At 50.5% G+C, this 21559-nt stretch overlaps 1 protein-coding gene across 2 annotated transcripts in view; it reads left to right on the top strand.

Annotated features, from left to right (window-relative positions):
* LOC138510377 (coiled-coil domain-containing protein 171-like) overlaps positions 1 to 21559 on the top strand; it is a 3784015-nt gene that overhangs the window by 3366137 nt on the left and 396319 nt on the right. For both annotated transcript variants that reach the window (XM_069625990.1, XM_069625991.1), the window contains one exon: positions 21352 to 21543. In XM_069625990.1, the coding sequence (XP_069482091.1) occupies positions 21352 to 21543 (192 nt within the window). The remainder of the gene's footprint in view (positions 1 to 21351; positions 21544 to 21559) is intronic.

Below are 21559 nucleotides of genomic sequence, written 5' to 3'. Positions count from 1 at the left end.
CTCACCGATCTTTTCTAACTGCTTCTCCATTGACTATCCTGCTCTCCTCACTAAATCTGGTAGGAAAAAGTTTAAAAAGGACATCCTGGTCTCCAACCCAGGCCTCCCTATCGCTGACACCTACACTAGTGCCTCCTCCAAGGAAACTCTCACTGACATCCTCTTTTTCGTGCCTTCTCCTGACCTATGGACCCTTCATATGGTCTCTGTGCTCTCTCCTTTCTCCTCTTCTCCCATTAATGGTGGCACCCGTTGGGATGTTCTCTTGGCTTCCTTCCACTCCTCTAAGGCCATCATTAATGTCTATGCTAATGGGACCGTCTTGGTCCAAGGCCCTCAGGCCAACCTTCACCTCTTCGATAGACGCTTCCCACGCCTCATCAACTTCCTTTCCTCTACTGCTGTGCCCCCTCCTCTGTCCTCGACTAACTTGCCTCTTCCCTCCCTCCCCACCCCCTCTCGTGCTCCTTCTTCACCTCCGTAGGGCGTACCTCTGATCTGTACCCCTCCCCGAAAGTCCTTCAAAGATGGCAAACTTCTCCACATTGCCACTCTTAACTCTTGCTCTGCCGTCAAACATTCCTCTGATATCTGCCGCCTTCTTGAGGAACTTGACCTTGACGTACTCGGTCTCACTGAGACATGGTTCACGGCCAGCTCTGTCACCAGCTTTGACACACTCCTACCCGACGGTTACAAGATCCTCTCTGTGCCCAGGCCCAACCGTGCGGGGGGAGGTGTGGCCCTTATCTTCCATGAGTGGATTCCTGCCACTGTTACTCCCACGCAGACCTACTCCTCTTTTGAATGTCTTGTCTGCCGACTCTCTCTCTCTCCTAGCCATTCCCTTACCGTGGCTACTATCTATCGGCCACCTCTCCTCCTCACTCCTGTCCTCAACCACTCAACTCTTCTTTCTTGGAGACTTCATCATCCACCTGGATGCCTCCTGTCCCCCCTCTGGACTCTTTCGCAACCTCTGCGACTCTCTCTCACTCTCTATTCTCCCGTCTGGGCCGACTCATTCTGCAGGGCACACTCTTGATGCCCTGATCTCCTCTGACCTTCTCCTCTCTGTCCCTCTCTCCACTCCACTCTCCTGGAGTGATCACTTTCTCCTCTCCTCCCACCTCACCCTCCCTACCCCACAGGCAAAGCCACCCCCATCACTGCCACCTTCCTTCTCGGTCATCCGACCCATGAAGCGCGTGTCAGTTGAGGCTTTCGCTGCCACCTTCTTGCCCCCTCCTCCCCCTTCGGCTGACTCCCACCCTGACACAGCCCTCTCCACTCTCCACTCTGCTATATCTGATACTCTTGATATCCTTTCCCCTGTCATGAGAATCCGCCTGAAGCCCAAAGCCAAATGTAACTCCTGGTATGACTCGGACCTCGTCACCCTTAAACGCAAGTGCAGGGTGGCAGAGAGGAAATGGCGTGCTTCATGTTCATCCTCTGACAAACTGGCCTGTCGCCTGCTCCAAAGGCAATACCGGCTCTCCGTTCTCACCAAGAAGAGAGCCCTTATCCAAGCCCACATCTCTGCGGCATCTAACAATTCGGCCGAACTCTTTAAAATCTGCAAGGAGCTGGCCAACCCTGCTGCAGTCTCTACCTCTCCTGTCCCCTCCCAGGCCATCTGCACGGCACTGGCCTCTCACTTCATTTAAAAAACTCAGGACATCCTGTCCTCCCTCTCCTCCTATAACCTCCCCCCCTCTATTCCCTGCCCTTCCTCTGGCTCTTCTGCAGCCACCCCTCCTCTCTCCTTCTCTTCCTTTCCCCTTTTTTCTGCTGACGAGGTTTCAAGACAAGTCCGATCTATGAAAGTCTCGTCAAAACAGGTCCACCCCTGTTCCTCCAAAACTATCAAGGACCACATTGACTCCTTGGCTCCTGCCCTTGCTGACTTCTGCAATCACTACTTCGCCTCTGGAGTCTTCCCATCCCCTCTCAAGCACTCCCGTGTGCACCCCCTTCTTAAGAAACCCTCTTCCGACCCTTCCTGCCCAGCTAACTATCGCCCAATCTCTATCACTCCCTTCCTGGGCAAGCTCCTGGAGAAACTGGCCATCTCCCAGCTTAATCTCCATGCTGAATGTGTTGGTAGTCTTCATGACCATCAGTCTAGCTTCAGAGCTGCCAGAAGCACGGAAACTGCTCTCCTGAACATCCGTGAGGACCTGCTCTCGAACCTTGACTCTAACATTCCATGTGTTCTCATTTTGCTTGATCTCTCTTCTGCCTTTGATACTGTCAACCATACCATCCTGCTCAACCGTCTCCGTGATAACCTCGGTATCACTGGTCAGGCTCTGGCGTGGCTGACTTCTTTCCTCTCAAATCGACCCTCCCAGGTCCAACTGGGGTCTTTCCTCTCTGACATCTTCTCTACCTGTGGTGTCCCCTAGGGATCTAACCTCTCTCCCTGGCTGTTCAACCAGTATCTGGCACTTCTCGCCCACCACATTGCCGCTCTCTGCCCCTACTTTCAGTGCTATGCGGATGATGCACAGCTCATTTTCAGGCTACCCTCGGCCTCCTCTTCTCCTTCCCTCATCTCTGACTGTCTTTCTGCTATCCAGGAATGGTGTGCCGCCAACGACCTCTGCCTTAATGCCAGTAAGACTGAGATTCTACTCATCGGCACTCCCACTCCCTCCTTCCCTGCTGCTCTCTGGCCGGCCTCTCTGGGCCCTCTTCCTGCTCCTACCTGCAAGGCAAAAAACCTTGGGGTCATCTTCGACTCCACACTCTCCTTCTCTCCTCACATATCCGACGTATCTAAGAAGTCACACTACCAGCTACACCTCCTCAGAGGTATCCTTCCTTTCCTCTCCTTCCCCCAGAAGCTCACTGTCTCTAGAGCCCTGTTTCTCTCTAAGCTGGACTACTGTAACAGCCTCTATCTAAATCTGCCCGCCTCTACTCTCCGCCCTTTGCAACTCATCCAGAACAGGACTGCAAGACTTGTCCTTGGCCTCAAGCCCAGGGACCATATCTCTCCAGGACTGAAATCACTACACTGGCTCCCAGTGACTGCGAGGATCAAGTTGAAAACCCTCTGCATTGTCCACAAGGCCGTCTGGGGCCTTGGGCCAAAATACCTTCAACTCTCTCTTCCTAAATATCTTCCTTCTCGAGCTCTTCGCTCATCTGCCTCCAACTCCCTCAGGGTCAGCCGCTTCTCCAAACAACGAGTTGGGGGCAGATCTCTTTCCACTGCAGGGGCCTCCCTCTTGAACAGCCTTCCTGCCTCCCTGAAACTTGAGGAGAACCACCTCCGGTTCCGGAAGCACCTCAAAACCTTCCTCTTTGCCTCCGCTTTCTCTCCCCCTCTCCCCTGCTAATACTACTGAAACTGCACTGAATCTGCAACTGGGCCATTCACCGTTCTCGGCCCAGCCACTCTCCCCTGCACTGCCTCCACGGCAACCCCTGCACTACGGGACTGTGTCTGTATCCATACAGCCCCCCTTCCCAGCACTTGTCTGCACTTACCTCGCACTTGCCACCAGCTGGCCCCTGTTATTTATCCTGTATGCTGTATGCTAATAACCCTGTACTGCACTTTCCCCTCTCCCTTTCCCCCATGCACTTTTCCCTTCCCCTCTACCCTTGCACTTGCGGGATCTGAATGACACCTGGCCTAGTAAGATCGTTGTCTGTCTCCCCTTGATCCCCCCCGCCTCGTCGCGCCTTGAAACACTTGTGTATAGGCGCGTTACAAATGCCTTATCATATCATATCATATCATATCATATCTACTGTAAGATACCACAGTGTCATCACAAGTTTTGCGGTAACCCTTAAATGCAATGGTAATGCTATTACCGCTGCATTTAAGGGTCCGCCCAATCACAAGTTTGGCAGAATTTACCCCCAGCTCTGTGCTGGTGGTAAATCCGCCGTGAATTTGCTGATTTTTGGTGCAGTTACCATGCGGTAATACCGCCGATGGTAGTCACGCCGAAAATTCCCCATTGTGCCCAAAGGGGAATTCCTGAATGGGCCCAATGGGGAATGGGGAATTACAGTTAAGCCATACCGCTGGGATACTGCCCAACTCGTGATGAGGCCTAGTGCTTTATTTTTGGGCAGTTTTGCTACCACTGGCAGCTAATGTGATACCGACATTTAAACAGAATGCCTGGTGACAAATATCAACTTTGGAATGCCAAACGATGCCAATGCACTTTTGGCACTGGTACTAAATGACCCATCATTGGTGCACAAATGCTTGCACTGGTGCAATTTATGTATTCTAGGCACTGTATATTGGGCGGAGGGCTCCTGAATAGCTTAATCTGACCATGCTAGCAGGCTTGACTTGGCACTTATTGGGTATAGCGACATGTGCCGAGGGAGAAGGGTTTACTTTATTTTCAAGAAGCCACCCTTGTGCAACTCTCTCCTTCTGGAATGCACAGATGCTTGACTTTCCTCTGTATATCGATGTCTAATGTGTTGTGGGAGCTTGCGAAACACTACTAACGCTACTTTGCACATGTTCATGCATATTGCACAGTTTTATGTAATAAGAGCATTTTGTTCATCCATTGTATCATCCCTGTATGCAGGGCTTCAAGTGTGCGGGATATAAGACCGTCATGGTTTGAACATTTCTCCCCAACCTTATTGCCTTGTACACTGAAAGTCAATGAAAAGATGATGAGTGACAATACTGCTCCTAGCCTGTATATGTCACTGTATCACCATGTTTAGAATCACATTATCTGTTTCTTACATTTGGAGTTTTTTTGTATTAAGATTTTAAAACATTTTTACTGTGCATTTAGTCACAAAAAAATTACTTTTTACACATTCCAAAGATCGAAAATACACATTTTTTGAGAATAAAACAATGAGTAAATAATTTTTAAATAAAGGATGGATAGAAATATATTAAATACAAACATGAAAAAGAAAAATATCAAAAATGATCGAACTATCAAATTAACACAATATGAAGATAAAAATGTAAACTGAGCACAATCCCAGAGACCTGGAGGATGACATCATTGTTTCAGATACAATTACAAACTGATTTTAATGAAATTCAATTAATTCAAGAGTTTTAACAATGCGATTGACAGTGTGATTTCCTTTCCTGAAGATAACCTGCATGAAAAATCTTGAGTTGAAATACGTGTGGTTTCGTGCACAAATTTGGAGAAGTGTTTCTGTCTTAAGGCCAGAGTAGAAGAGCAAACTGCAAAGATGTGTTTCAGATCCTGAGTGAGCCCTTCTCCACATAAGGTACATGCGCCCGCCCGAAGGATCTAATTTATGCCAGATACGGTTCCTCTCATTAGTTTTTATCAAATTTAGGCAAAAACGTAACAACTCTTGTTGCCAGGAGGGATCAGGGGATCTTCTAATATATGGGAGAACATACAAGCTGGACTTTTCACACAGAGGAAACGATTTGGAATTTTTCAGGTTAATTAGCAATGCTCTTGTTTTAATCCAATCAGACCTCATTAATACATGCTTGACTTTTTCCGGATTTTCTATGTAAATATGTCTTGTACACTCGCATTGGTCAAGTATCTTGTCTGCATCAACTTGTAAATTAGATAAGCACAAATTGGTGCCTGAATTAATGATACTGTGCATATCAAGATACAGAGAATGGTCACGAGATACTAGAATCAATCCATAAAGCGCCAACACTTTCCAACAAAAATGAGAATTGATGGAGTTTAGGCCCAGTTCATATCTCAGCCGCGAGATGGGTAACGACCGAGGTAAGGTTAAGGTTTTCCTCCACAGTTGTTCTTCGAGGCGGTTCCAGTTGATCCTGCGTGCACATGGAGTACATTCCATCCCGTATAGAAGTGAGGGGATGATTTTACTCTTATATAACTTTATAAGAGGCATCAATGAAAATCGATAAAACAAACCTATACGTTTTTTTAATTGGCACATATATTGATGCGGTTTGCACTCTAATTCCGATTTTAGGACCTGCCATGAAGGATTAGCTCTAATAGTAAAACCTAAGTATTTTACTCTTTTCACTATTTCAATTTCCTGCTGTTCAATTCTCCACCGAGATTTTATTGTTTAGTATCGCTCTTATTGCCAACTAAGTAGCTTCAAATGCTGAGGGGACAGTGGGGATGAGCAAAGAAAGGCTGGCAGCAGGTATGAGGAGAGAAAAAACATAAAATAATTGGGAGCAGTACGGTTGGGTTAGTACAGTAAACATTTTCAGTACAGACATAGCACATTTTTAATATACTGCACAAATCAAAGTAGGTTTTCAACAATTAATGGATATGACAGCCCTTCTTAATCTGTGGCAATTTTGAGATTAACAGAGTGGAAGCTGTATTGGTTTAGCTCTGATCCCAAAGAGCATCGCAGGAGCAATGTAAAGCTTTCTAGTGCATCTGATGAAAAAAGAGGGAAATGTAGGGCAACCGGAAGATGAGGGCTATTGGTAAGGGTTGAGTGTGGAGGGAGGTGCTGTTCGTGTGGAAGTTACAATTTGTCATAGTAGCTTTCATAAGCGGTGCTGAGTGGCTCTAGGTTGGAAAACCCTTTTTAAAGCTTTCTCTTGACGTTGCCAAAGTACTTCTTCAACGATAGTTTTGTTCAGATGGAGTTGCACAAGTTAAGTTATAGGAAAGTAAGGGGATGGCCACTGGTTTGTCTCTTTTGTACTTTGCTGCTATGAGCATGATTCCTACTACTGATCTGAAGGTTCTCCATGGAGATATGTTTTCAGGAATGGGAGAGGTGTTTGAGGTTAACAGAGATAGTCTTACCGTGCAATGAATCCTGGTGTCTATAGGTAGGCAGTTTAGTGCTTTCAGGCCAGAAGACATTGAATCTTGTGGTTTTAGGCCGAGGGCCAATCTGGCGGCTTTTTTCTGAATGAGCAGCATTTATCCTTTTGTTGACTCAACTTTTTTGCGCCATCTCAAGAAGAAAGGGAATTGTTTTCCTGGCTGCATATAGTTAGAAATGATATTTTGTTTACCTGCAGGGCAGGACAAAGGATAGCTCAAAATAAATGTGATACGTAGGTTTTTGTGTTTTTTTTCTTGCTTTGGTGAAGGCGTTGAGCCAGGCCAGCTGTGCGTCCTGATGATTATCTATGTTTTACTGGGATTGAGGCAAAGATTGTTATCAATCAGCCATTTATTTGATAGGTTTACTTTGATCTCATCAACATCAGCATCAAGGAAGGCTCAAAAGGCATGACAGCGAGGAGTCGAGGAGCCAGGGTGAAATAATTAATCCTTTATAGACTCCTCTATTCAGGGGGAACAGCATGGATTTGAGGTCCCCCATTTTGGCCTGCATGGAATGTTCTGTCAGAAAGGAGGCTATCTGGTCTAGGGCAGGATCATTGGTACCCATTATTGCTTGCCATCTTTGTAGAAGGGCAGCATTATGAACCAGGTCATGGACCGTGGAAACCTGAATATGTTCTTGTGGGTGATGTAGGGAGATTTCTGCGCCCTTATTGGGCCTGAACCCAGACTGATCTTCGGTCAGAAATTCATACTTTTCTCTGAGGTTAGAAAGTGGTGAGCAAACGTCTTCCTCCATGTTTTTGATTGTGAGGTGCATATTGGAAATTCGGTCCCCTTTGTCTTATTTTGCTGTTGTATGAACAAGGTGATTGTGGGTTCTTTGAGGCCTCCTGGTAATTTGCCTGAAGAGGGGAGCATTGCAAATGGAGGAGATGCTGACAGAAGCATTGACTTATTTAGGATTGCCGCAGAACTGGGGTGGCATTGTTCCCCGGATGCTTTGAGAGATTGGCGTGGACTATTTTTAGTGCCCTTTGCGAGGTGCTGAGGAAAGAGGAGAAGTGGGGTTCCAGATTGATCCTCGAAGGGTGTGGCAGGCGTTTTTTCTGGGACTTAATGTTATCCTGGAAAGAGGTAATTTTTTTTTCGGAATGCAGAAGTGAGTTTGTTTATGAAGAAGTCTGGAATGGGAGTTGAATTGTAACTGCTTAAATTGAGAGAGGTCAGTTCTTCATAGATTACAAACAGCTCTGAATATTTAAAGCCAGAGTTACCAGTCGCTTTTGAATGGAGGTTTTCTTTTTCCCCCCACAATCGTGTGTTGACAGCCTGTGGCATCGCTACTGAAAGCAGTTTATTGTGAATTGATAGAAATTTTCTTCATTTAGGATCTAGGTTTCTCATTGATCTTTTCATAATTCTTTTTTTTTTACTTCTTTTTATTAACATTTTTAAACATGAACAACTCCAACAGTCCCCCCATTTACCTCCCTTCAACCCCCTTCCCCCCCAAAGAAAACAAACAAGCCACTTCCCAGTGTTCCCTGACTCTCTAAGGTGCTGTCAATCCCCCCCATTGCTCACTGTAGGCCCAATAGCCTGAGACGCTGCGGACGCCAACCAATCCTAAAGTCGTCTCTGAGAAAGACTATCACTTCACCCCATTCACTTGCAAAGCTCTGTAGCGCATTGTTCATAGCGTATGTCGCCCATTCCACCGCGATTATCTCCCAGACTTTCCGGAGCCAATCCTGAAATGCTGGTATTGTCGGGCTTTTCCAGTTCTGGGCAATCTATGCCATTCCTGCAATAGTAAGCATTACCTGTGCTCTTTCCCTAGCTCCGGGTGCACATTCCGTGTCTTCGTGCAGAATTACCAACACAATCAATTCCGAGGGCACCTCCACCAGATGTGCTCCGCTGTTCCCACCGCCCCACACCCTCTCCAACAGTTACTCTATGTCCCAGGGTATAGACTGTGTAAGCGGGCCGGAGTGTAGTGCCAACCATATATAACTTTGTACCAGGCCTCCTGGGTTTGGGATGCTCTTGCTAATTTCGGGATTATCCTCCATAGTCTCTCCCATTCCTTCTTCTCTATTCCTCTTCCCAGAACCCTTTCCCATTTACCCATAAAGGCCCAGCTTTGCCTCGGCGTGGCCTCATCTAAAATTCTATACAGCTGCGATATCAGCCCTTTTGAGCCATCATTAGACATTAAGAATTTTTCAAATTTAGTGGGGTCTCTGATAGCCGCCTCTTTGTTTTCTGGGTGCATCAACCAATGACGTAACTGATAATACCGCAATCTCTTCTCCTCCCCCAGGGTAAATCCCTTTTACATTCGGAAAAAGAGCTGATATCCTTCCCAATAAACAAATCCTGCACCCTCCTGCACCCCCCTTCCTGCCATTTTTTGAAAGCCCCCCCTCTTCAGCCCAGGTGTGAAATCCCCATTATCGAATATTGCTGTAAACGGGGATGGAAAGGTAGTAATGCCTCTTTGCCGGATCAGCCTATCCCAATTATCAGCTACCAATTTAGTGATGGAACTCATGTACATGTGTTTAGGCCGGTGGCATTTTGGGAGCCATAACACCTCGTCCAGGTCATGCTTAGTTACTGCCCTATCCATTTTCACCCAGTGCCTCACTCCTTGTTGGAGCCACTCCCTAATGACCCGCAGCTGCTCAGCCTCATAGTATTGTCTAAAATCAGGAAGGGGCCAGTCAGCCCTCTTTCCTCGGGGCTGTGAGTGACTGTCTACTGACCCTGGCTCTCTTTCCCTCCCAGATAAATTTGTTTGTTATGGTTCGAAGCTCCTTGAAAAAGCTCTCCGGGACTGTCTGAGGGACAGCCTGGAACAGATATAAGAGACGCGGCAGTATGACCATCTTTATAGCTGCTATTCTCCCTAGTCAGGAGACGTGGAGATTCCGCCACCTGTGGAGATCTTTTCTGATGTTTTTTACTAGCGGGGGGTAATTAGCCGCGAACCACCCGGGGAGCGTCAGTGTTATCTTCACCCCTAGATACACAATCCCACCAGGGCGCCATGCGAACAGAGAGAGTCTTTTGAGCTCTTCCCGCTCCTATTTCCCCAGGTTCAGATCCATTAATTCGGATTTTCTCATGTTGATACGCAGCCCCGATGCCTCCACTCTACATTGATAAGGGCTATCGGTCTATAGGAGGACCTTTCCAGAGTGTTTTTTCCCAGCTTCAGGATCAAGGAGATTTTAGCTTCCCTCATGGAAGGGGTTATACCGCCAATGACTTTGAAAGTGTTAAAAAGATGGGTTAAGTGTGGTACCAGTAGCCCAGCAAACCATTTATAGAAGGCGGCCGGGAAGCTGTCGGGGCCAGGGGCTTTGCTCAGGGGCAACTTCCCTATAACACCCCTCACCTCGTCTTCCGTAATTTCTTGATTAAGAATTTCTTGAGCCTCCCTCCCTACCACAGGCAATTGGACCCTTTGTAGAAATGTCTCCTGGAGTCGCCCCTGGGGGTTTTGCGACCTATAGAGTGATTCATAATACTCAGTCATGGTTTCCTGTAGGTCCTCGAGTTGGGTAACTCTGTCACCCTCACCGGTGTGTAAGGCTGTGATTGTATTTCTCGACTCTGCCCCCTGGAGAAGTTGTGCCAGTAAGGTGCCAGTCTTATTGGCCTTGGCATAGAATTTCTGCCTCACCGATAAGAGGGCTCCTTCTGATTTTTTAGTTCGTAGCAAGCTCATCTGGCCCACCGCCCTTCTATAGTCCCTATAATTGCGTCTGCTGGGTGTCTCTACAGCTTTTTTCCTTGCCTCCTCCACCTCTGCTTCTAACCGGGTCTCCAGGGCTAACATCTGCTTACGTTTTTGTGCTTTGGCTGCCATAATTTCGCCCCGTATTGTAGCCTTGAATGCATCCAATCGGATATCCTCCCCCGTTTCTCCCCTTTTATTGCTTTCAAAGTATTCTTTTATCTTACTCTCCATCTCTCCCATAATGACAGGATCCCGTAACAGATATTCAGGGTATTTCCAACCCCTTAGCCTCTTCCTCAAGTAGCCCAGTTGAAGCTGCATTGTGAGTATTTTATGGTCTCTTATGTCCATAGGGCCCACCTCCATTTCTTTGACCTTCCCCACTAGATTCACTGAGACCCAGAAGTAATATATTCTCGATTGTGTCCCATGGACGTCTGAGAAGAAGGTGAACCCCTCATCATCCCCTTTCACTTCCCTCCAAAAGTCTCGCAAGTCCACAGCTGACATTCTGTCCCACAAGTCAGATGAAGCCACTATTCCCCCTCCCTTAGGTTTGCTGCCTGACCTGTCCCTTGCTCTGTCCAGGTCTCCAATTAAAATTATTGGACCCTTTGAGTGTTCCCGGATCCTCCGCAGGAGATGCCGAAGGAATGCTTCCTGTTCTGAATTGGGGGCGTAGCCCACTACTATCGTGTAGAATCCATCTCCAACTGATCCTATTACCATTAAGTATCTGCCTTCTTTGTCTCTAATCGCCTCGTCTATCCTGAAATTGGTCATATTACCTATCGCCAGGGCACCCGTCCTGATTTTGTCTCTCCTGAGGCGTGCACTATTTGGTCAAAGCCCCTTAATCTGAGTCTATGCTGGTCCCCATGTAGCAGATATGTTTCTTGCAAGCCTAGAAAATCCGAGTGGGATCTTTTGGTGAAAAGCTCAAGCTTCTTCCTCTTTAATGGAGAATTGAGCCCCCTAACATTATGCGTGACCCACTTGAATGTCAAAGATGGATGACCTCCCCCTTCGTAATTCCCTGTGAAACCTCCCCCCCTGCCCGGAACTCGGGTTTACACCCCAGATATCCCTTTCCTCTATTAGAGTGAACACTGAGTGGCTGAACCCTAATCTCCGCCCCTGTTCCCTCCCCCTCTGCCCTCCTCCCCAAGGGCCTGCATACCAGGCCAACTTTCCCAAACCCCCCTCTCAGGCCTCCACGCCTTTACCGACCCCATAATGTTTGCTCCTTACTCCTCCTCCCCTCATTGTCAACCCTTTTAGCCACCACCCCCTTTTATATAGACTCCCTCCATGTTAGACCGCATTTGCCTTCGCACCCTCATCCACAAGCAAGCCCTTCTCTCCTTCTCCGCAGGTTGGGCCCCGCCAAGCCCGCCTTACGTTTCCCTTCCCCTGCAATTGACCATTCCCATGGTCAGAGTCTAGGGCCATCCCCCGGGTCCGGTCTCCTCCTCGGACTGGGCATCCCCTGATCTTGATCTAGATCGATCTGTAGAAGAGCCGCCCCTTCCTGCGGCGATGTGATCTGTCTTTGAGTCCCCTCCCACTCGAACAGAGGCCCAAAAGGAAAAGTCCATTTACACTTGACCCCCTGCTCCTGGATCTTCGCCATTACGGGGCCCATCTGTCTCCTTTTGAGTAGAGTGCTGCTGGCGAGATCCTGATAGAGCTCAATTCTCTGTCCATTGTACATTATCGTCTCTTGGTCTTGAATTCCGGGTGGTGTTGAGGCGACCCACTCTATGCACTCTATCTAGTTCAATCTTGTCCAGTGTTTCTTCCCCCCCAGTAGATCGGCAAACATTTCTTGAATTGTCTCTTTCAAATTCCTGTCCAGGACAGTCTCCGGCAGCAACTGTAGCCTAATGTTGATCCGTCTGTATCTGTTTTCCAAGTCCTCCATTCTGATCTCCAGGTTCCGTGTTGCTGTATACAATCGGTCAATCGCCTCACTATTCTCCTTTGTGTCCTTGCTTACCTCCTGTAGGCTTCTTTCCACCAGGTCCGTTCTCTCTCCCAGTTGGCCTATCTCCTGCTTGATATCAGACAGGGCCTGATTTAAGTCAGATTGTATCAGCTGAAATTGTTCCTGGAATGTCTTCGCCAACGAATTTTGCAGGGAAAGCATTTCCCCATGTAAGTCTTGTCGGGAGAGGAGGGACGCCTGGTGCGACCCGCCGGGCTGAGTCTGTTCATGGGTCCCATCCTGCTGGCAGCTTCTCTCCTCCTGTGCATCCTTACTTGCCCACATAGCTATGAGAGGGTCTGATTCTTCCGCCTGGGGGAGCCCACTCCTCATGGATCTGCTCCTGTTCTTGGCCACCATGCTACTGTTGTCTTGCTGCAGGCATGAAATGTGGCCGCCGCTCCCGCCACGCCAAGACTCGTGCCCACTTGGTCCTCACCTCCAGTCTCTGGACATCTCAAGGGGGGGTCGGAGGTCAGAGTCCCGATCCGGCGCTGCTACCCAGCTCCCCTAATGATCTGTTCTTTTGGTGTGCACTCCCCCAACAGCCTCCCTGCCACCCCAGGAGTTGGGGCGTCTGCTAGTCTTCCTCCTTTTTGTTCCCAGCCAAGTCTGGACCGGGCAGGGGATCGCCACTCATGGGTATCGTCCACAGCGGGTTTAGATTGTCCCCAGCCCCCTCAGCTTTTCTTAACTCCTCTGAAGCGACGGCCACCAGTGCCTACCAGCCCGTCTGTGCCCTGGTGGTATGGCCTTCCCGAAATCCACAGCTTCCCTCTGGTGACCCAATTCGTAGGAGTTCTACCCCCTGGGTGGAATATTGAGTCGTTCTTTGTGGGCTATGGCCATGTGAGGCTGTCTCCGGAGGGCAGCTGCATTCCCCCGTACCTAGGCCTCCGGGGCTGAGCCCCTGGGCACCCGTGCTGCCGGCTATTGCCTCCGGCTTCTACCCCGTGCCTCCTCACCGTGGGTGTCCGGGTGCCCTCCTGGGCCGCAATCTCATCCGTGCCGGGGATGCACTGGAGCCCCCGGCGGGCTATCTCCGCTAGCCCCACACTCGCGGCCCCCCCTCGGGCCCAAGTCGCTCCAGAGGCTCTGGGGGAAGGCACCCGAAGCACTGCTATTGGGCGCTCGCCCGGGCCACCGTAGCTCCGGAGCGCCGGAGGGCAGCCACCACAAACGCCTCGCTCGAGCACCCTTCCGAACTGAGACCACCTCGGAGGGGGAAGTGCCACGAGCCCCATGCTCGGGTACACTCCCGGGCCGATGCAGTTCTGGATCGCAGGGAGCCACGCTGGACCTCCGCTCCACTGTGCCGAGGGGCAGCCGCGACTCGGCTGGACTCCTTGCTGCCGTGACTTCCCTGGTGTCTCGCTCTCCCTCTGGTCCGTGCCGATCCCTGGGCCCGCCCGCCAGTCGTCTGTACTCTGCTCCCCGCAAGCATGTGGGTTGCGGCCCGTATACCGCTTGCTGGCTGCTAACTGCCCGAAGGCACAAGCGGGCTAGGAAATACACGGTTTTCTGCCCCTTATTTGCCTGGAAGGGGGTGGTGGAATGCTTCACAGACTTGAGGGTTCTCGGAGCGCTGCCGCCGACACACGTCTACCTAATGTCGGCGGCCATCTTGGAATCCTTTTCATAATTTTAAATGTATTCTCAAACCATTCGTTTACTCTTTGCTCATGGGCATGGGTTTCTATGAAACCATGAGGCTAACATGTATAATGTTCGGGTACTTTCCAGAGCGTTTAGTTCTTGATGGGTACGTTGTCATCTGAACGATTTTACAGAATTTTCAGAGCAAAACTCTCTTTGAAATTTGCACAGTTTTCCCTTTTCCTGATGACGTCGATGCGCTTCTTCTTGGCATATGTTACCCGGGACTCAAGGGGTTAACGCTCGTGAGCCCCCTCCGTTGGAAAGGCGGAGTTTGACTGGGCAAGGGGGTTATGGGGCACGTGCGCTGCGAGTGCCAGTTCCAGTTTGGTTGTGAAAGAATAAAGAAGTTCCTCTTATCTCTCCGTGTGTGCGTCCTTCATTTGGGCCTAGATCCCTAGGCAACATTTGGCGACGAGGATCTCTCCCGCGCACCGGAGTCCTCCTCCTACGGCAGTCCGCCTGTGGTGGCCGATCCAGCGAGCCCCCTCCTCCTGCTCCACCTCCGCGCAACACGGCACTCCGCCGAATCCGCCTTGCCGGACCTCCTCCGTCGAACCTCCGCGGAAGCGACCCCGCCCGCGCACCCGTGGGCCTTCTCTCCCAGGCGCCATGAGCACCTCCAACCCGGGGTCCAGCCAGGGCTCGCCTCAACTGCCACGGGTGGCGAAGTCGATTCAACTACGACTGCCCCCGCCGTTCACTATGACTCCTCAGGCCACCAAAGGCCCCAGATGGACCGACTGGATGGACGATTTTCGACACTTCGTGAGAGGTTCCGGCGACGGGGACTCCCCCAATATGAGAGACATTTTCCTTAACCTGGTAGGGGGAGAGATCAAAACGGTCGTCAAGGCCATTCCGCCCACAGACCAGGACACTTTTCCCAAGCTGATCGGCGCTTTGGACAAACTGCTTATCATCGAAGTCAATCGGGACTATGAAAGATACCTGTTCAATCAATGCACCCAACTCCCGCAAGAGACCGTCGACGAATTCATCACACGTCTACGGGTGAAAGGGGCGAACTGCCAATTTGATGCGTTCTCGTTAGAGGAAGCTATCCGGCTGAGGGTGATCGAGGGATGCCTCTCCCCCGCACTCAAGAAACAGCTCCTCAAGAAACCGCTCACCATGCCCGAGGTCAGTGAACTCGCCCGCATCCACGAGAGGGTGGATGCGCAGGCCTCAGCCATGGGCCATTCCAACAACGCGAAAGTGGACTCAGGGGAATTCGTGGCCGCCATACTGCCCCCCCGTCAAGGCGACAGGGGCCCTCAGCCATATAGACCACCGATTGCCCCGTCGATGTCAACCCCGCGTCTGCAAAGACAGTGCTACCGCTGCGGGATGTCCTTCCCCCACTCAGGGTCTTGCCCAGCCCTGTCCCAGCGATGTACCAACTGCGGGAGAGAAGGACACTTTCACTCCGTTTGCAGGGAGGGCGTACCATTTCCACCGATGCGGCCCCAGGCGGCCCCCAGAATGCCGTTCCGCCCGCAACCCCTGCAATACAGCCAGCCGAGACCATATCAACAGGGCCTCGGCCAGAGGCGTTACGTTCGTGCGATGGACGAATACCTAGCGGCAGGATATGCCCCTCCGTATGACCAGGCCGAACAGCCCAGACATTTCACAGACGAATACGACAACCCGCCTGCAGAATACAGGCCGGAAACCCTCTGCCAAGACGACCAGGCGGCGGCCTACTACGCGCCGCAGGACCACTACGACCAGGATGAGTTCGTGAACCTCATCCTCGACAACAAAGAGGCCAGGGAGGCCCCGCAGATCCCGCTCAAGATGGCGAATTGCCAATTTCAATTTATGATCGACTCTGGGGCCACAGTGAACATCATGGGTGAACAAGACTACGCCAGGATACCATGCCCGCCACAGCTCAGTCCGTCTCGCTCCAGAATCTTCCAGTGGGGTGCCGCCACCCCGCTCCAAACGGTGGGTCAATTCACCCAGTGCCTTCTCCTGAACGGGCGGCAAGTCGATGCGACCATTCACGTGATACGGTCCCTCGCCAAGAGCCGATGCCTCCTTAGCTACCACACGGCGTCGCACCTCGGACTGATCGAAATTCACGTGAATGCGGGAGACGTGATCACTGCCGCAGCGGCCAAACCCGGCCAGGGGAACACGGTAGATGCGATTGCCTATCATCAAACTCAATCGCTCGTCTCACAAGAAGACATCGCGGAGGCCTTCCCCAAGCTCTGCGTGGGGCTAGGAAAACTACAGGGACCCCCCATCCGGCTCCACATTGACCCCAACGTGCGTCCAGTGCCGCAACATCCCAGAAGGGTCGGATTCCACCTTCAGGAGACAGTTTCGGAGGCGCTCCAGCAACTGCTCCGCGACGACATTATTGAACCGGCGACGGGGCCGACGCCGTGGGTGTCCCCCCTTGTGGTGGTACCCAAGGAAGGGGGTAAGATCCGCTTGTGTGTGGACATGCGGGTGGCCAACACGGCGATTCAACGGGAGCGACACCCGGGACCATGTATTGAGGACATGATTGTGCTGCTGAACAGTGCCCAAATGTTCTCCAAACTGGACTTAAATCAGGGATACCATCAGCTGGAGCTCCACCCTGATTCCCGGCCCATAACCACGTTTGCGACACACGATGGGCTCTTTAGATACCGGAGGCTGAACTTTGGAATCTCATCTGCCGCTGAGATCTTCCAGGAAACTATACGCCAGATCATCCGACCTATCAAGGGGGCTCTCAATTACAGCGACGACATTCTCGTCTTTGGATCGTCCAAGGAATCCCATGACAGGGCTCTACACGACACATGCGAAGCCCTTCAGAGTGCCGGCCTCACGCTCAACATATCAAAATGCCGGTTCAGCAGAACAAAACTCAAGTTCTTTGGACATATCTTCTCCAAGGACGGCATGCTGCCTGACCCTGAGAAGGTCGAGACGATCACCAACCTTGCCGAGCCCCGACAAGTGGCGGACGTCCGCTCGTTCCTTGGCATGGCAGGATACTGTGCGAGGTACATCCCCCACTATGCCTCCATCACAGACCCGCTGAGGAAACTGCTACAGAAGGAGTCGCCGTTTGAATGGACACAGGCCTGCCAACAGGCTTTCGCGGACATCAAGCAAGCCCTCGCCGAGGCTCATCGCCTCGCATATTTTAACCCACAGTGGCACACCGAGGTGGTAGTCGACGCCAGCCCCGTAGGCCTCGGCGCCATTCTGGCCCAAACCAGTGGCGCGGATGTTAACCCCAGACACGTGATTGCATACGCGAGCCGAGCGCTATCAACACCTGAACTAGCCTACTCCCAAGCCGAGAAGGAGAGCTTGGCAGCCGTCTGGGCGTGTGAGCATTTTCATAACTTTATAATCGGAAAGAAGTTTACGCTGATCACCGATCATCAGGCACTCCTCTCATTGTTTGGGAACCCGCATACCAAGATGCCACCGAGGATCGAGAGGTGGGGCATCCGCCTCCAGGAATATGATTACGATATCGTACACCGCCCGGGGGGCGACCTTAACCCCGCTGACTACCTCTCCCGACACCCAGTAGGGGCCCCGCTGGCACGGAAGGGTGACGTTGCGTATGTGCAATATGTGGCGGCTCAGGCGCTGCCCCCGGCACTATCACTTGAAAGGGTAGCGGCCGCATCGGCAGCCGATCCCACGACAGCCCTGGCGATCAGCCTCACGACGGCCAACAAGTGGAAAGATCACCAGAGAGCCACCCTAGCTCACCCGGGCGTGAACAAGCAAGAAATCGAACGGCTAGCCAGGGTCCATGGTGAACTGGCGGTAAAGGACGATAACATTCTGCTCAGAGGGTGCAGGATCGTCATCCCTGCCACACTCAGGAGCGAGGTGGTCAGCATAGCGCACGAAGGTCACAGGGGAGCGGAGAACACAAAGAAGCAGCTCAAATGCCATGTGTGGTTCCCCTTCCTGGACGCAGCTGTGGACGAGTGGGTGAAGAACTGCCACGCCTGTCAGTGCACAGCCCCTGCAGAACGTCCGCCCCCGCTCCAACACACTCAAATACCTGAGCACCCATGGGAACGAGTAGCCATGGATTTTTACGGGCCCACTGAAGCGGGCGACTACATTCTGCTCTTCGTGGATGAACACTCAAGATTCCCGATTGCCAAGAGAGTCAGTTCCACAGCGTTCTCTCAAGTTGCGGCAACGATAGAAGAGGTCTTTAGTGAGTGGGGGATCCCCAAGTGGGTCAAATCCGACAACGGACCACCGTTCTGTGGACACGAATTTGGGACATTGGCAGAGCACCTGGGGTTCAGGCACATGAAGATCACACCACGTCACCCCCAGGCTAATGGAATGGCGGAGCGATTTATGGGATCGATTAAGAAGACCATTCAGAGGGCACGGCTGGACGCCGTTGATACACACCAAGCGCTATGCCGCTTGTTAAGAGACTACAGGAACACTCCTCACGAGGTCACAAATAAGACGCCTGCAGAGCTCATGTTCAGATATGTGGTGCGAACTCGCATCCCGAGGAGTACGGTGCAGGCTGAGCCGGCCGACCAAGATCTGCTCCAGAGAGATGCGGTGGCAAAAGAGGTTGCGAGGCGTCGCACCGATGCACGAAGAGGAGCGGTGCTGCCGGAGCTCCAGGTGGGAGACGAAGTCCTGGTACAGCAGCCGGCAAGCAGGAAGACAGACCCGCGGTTTGCTCCAAGCCCCATGAGGATTGTTGCCATGAAAGGCACGATGGTGACGGCGGAAGATGAGAACAGGACCATCACCAGAAACTGTCAGCAGTTCAGGCCATATACAAGGAGAGAGCCCACGGAAGGAACCCAAAGGGCACTTTCACCGGAACCACGGATGCCGAGGGATGATGAGTGGTTTCCCCCGGAAGGGGACCCCCGGGACATGGCCCAGAGTGAAGTGATTGAAGAGGAGCCTGATCTGGGGACTCGAGGTGAGAGGCCGAGACGGCTCATAAAGAAGCCGATGAGACTTGTTGAAGAGTGTTGAGTTATTTGTTGAGACACAGCGTGTCAAGTTGATGTTTGGACATATTGTCCGGGGGTAGTGTTACCCGGGACTCAAGGGGTTAACGCTCGTGAGCCCCCTCCGTTGGAAAGGCGGAGTTTGACTGGGCAAGGGGGTTATGGGGCACGTGCGCTGCGAGTGCCAGTTCCAGTTTGGTTGTGAAAGAATAAAGAAGTTCCTCTTATCTCTCCGTGTGTGCGTCCTTCATTTGGGCCTAGATCCCTAGGCAACAGCATACGTTTTGGGGTCTAGTCCATGTGCTTAGTAAGCGTTGACGGACAAGCTATGGGATCAGCGTAAGCCTCAGACTAAGTGGGGGCGAGGACAAAGTGGGGGGCGAAGACTAAGTGAATGGCCGCGCTTGTGAGTGAGTTTAGGCAAGTGTGGGTCAAAGACCAAGCTTGGCCATCGGGTCTCGGACATTTATGGCTGCTGTATTGTTTTTTTGGTTCCCGTTTTATAAACTTTACTATTTGTTTTGTAATACTTTGAAGGAAAAAAGTACTATGGAGAATACGTGGTTTGGTTTTTGCAACACATTGTTATCATGAAGTTTTGAAATAAAAATACTTGACTACAGTAAATGAATACATGGGAATCATGTATTTCCTTCAAAAGAAGTGAGGGATTGGATACTATATTTGATTTGATTTCGTTTTTCTGTTTGAACAGTTTTATTTTAGTCAGGTTTTATACACTTCCCTTTGCCACCTTACTTGCAATGCGAAGGCTGCACAGGACACTCCTTTTACACTTCTGCAACATATAGTTTCGTAATACGTGTGTGCTCCCCTCGTTTGCTTAATGCACTTAAAACAAAGACACTCCTTAGGCATCCCTGCCAAATATTGTTTCTTTACTCGTGTAGAGCCCCACCCTCCAGAACCCTTGGATTTCTTGCTCCACGTACGACACTAACTGCAGTGAAAGCCAATTCCATTACCAAACGAATGGTTGGGGGGATGGGGGATGGGGGAGTGGGGGTGGGAAAGGTGGGGGCGAGAGATGTATCCTGCAGTACTCTCAGTTCTAAATCTGACGCAGAATTTGCGCAAATATGCCTGCTCAGATGTTTTGCGAGAAACGCTAGTTATTAAACTCTCCTAAATAAACGTGATGAACAGAAGCCATGCAGATGAGGAGCGTGCATGGAACACGGGTGGAGGAAGCGTTTTCATAGCAATTGTTCTAGAAAAGGCTACACAATTACTTTCATCCAATTTGAAGTGCTCGTCATATGTTCGCGCCTTGAAACACTTGTGTATAGGCACGTTATAAATGCCATATCATATCGTGTTCACGGAAAAATGACATTTATTCGGCATGGGTAACGTAACGCGACAAGACCTGCATTTCCACAAGGTGGCAGTGTAACACCAACTGCTTCACCTCAGTCTCTGCAGCTAGTAAATTGTACTCAAAATTCCACATTTCTGTTGAGATATTTAGACTTGTTATACATCATGTTTCCTGTTTGCTGTACTTTTTGTGTACTTTGATTCACGAGCGTGGCATTCCTTGATATCCCTGTGGCTGCTGTATGCTATTATTCTACAGGAAATGTTGGAGTGCGTGCAAACAGAAATGCACTGGCTTGGCATAGAGTATGGTGGATCTTTTGCAGCATGTCATTCTGTAGCCGGGATCCCATGACTTTTTTTTGCCGTAAAAGTGAATGTGGTTTCACCTTAGGAGGTTATTGTTTGCTCGAGTGTTTTCTCTTTCAACGCAAGTGCTGTCAAATGAAGAATGCACGCAAATACTGCGTAGTAAGTAGGCCTTGCATATTATTTCTAACCGACTGCTGCGTGTTTTAATATAATGACCACACGTGTTTTAGAGGAGCTTTCATTATCGCAGTAAAATGAATGAGGAAAGTTAAGCCTGCTGCCAAAAATTCGCAAACGGATAAAAATACCTGTTACTTTTCCCTTTTTACACTTTGTGCAGGAGACAGATATTTTCTCTTCAATTTCTCCACAAGCACTCTGTATTACAGATTTATTTGCAACGAAAAATCAATTAGTCCTAAATTTATTCATGGATTTCAAGCCCAGCGATCAATGCAAGTCCACTCAGTGGACTCAAGGGGACCCCGTTCATCCCAGTTAATGTGTCTGGAGGGGAATTACCAATGATGCTGTGTTTTTTTCTCTCCATAGGTCAGACAGGAGATCTTGCAACAGAGAAAGGTAGAACGAAATCTCCCAACTGTCACCAGAAGGCCCAAGAGCCCAGGCAGTAGGCCTCAAAGCCCACCCGTCAGGCACTCATTGCCGGTGGTTCTGCCTAAACTGGACTTCTCGAAATTTCCGGATCTTGGGACCGACATGCCGGACCATAAAGCCATGAAGGTTAGTCTATCGAGCC

Source organism: Ambystoma mexicanum, chromosome 6p (genome assembly GCF_040938575.1).
Source record: "Ambystoma mexicanum isolate Mex_15411 chromosome 6p, UKY_AmexF1_1, whole genome shotgun sequence".
Classification (NCBI taxonomy): Eukaryota; Metazoa; Chordata; class Amphibia; order Caudata; family Ambystomatidae; genus Ambystoma; species Ambystoma mexicanum.
This window is presented reverse-complemented; position numbering and strand designations above follow the sequence as displayed.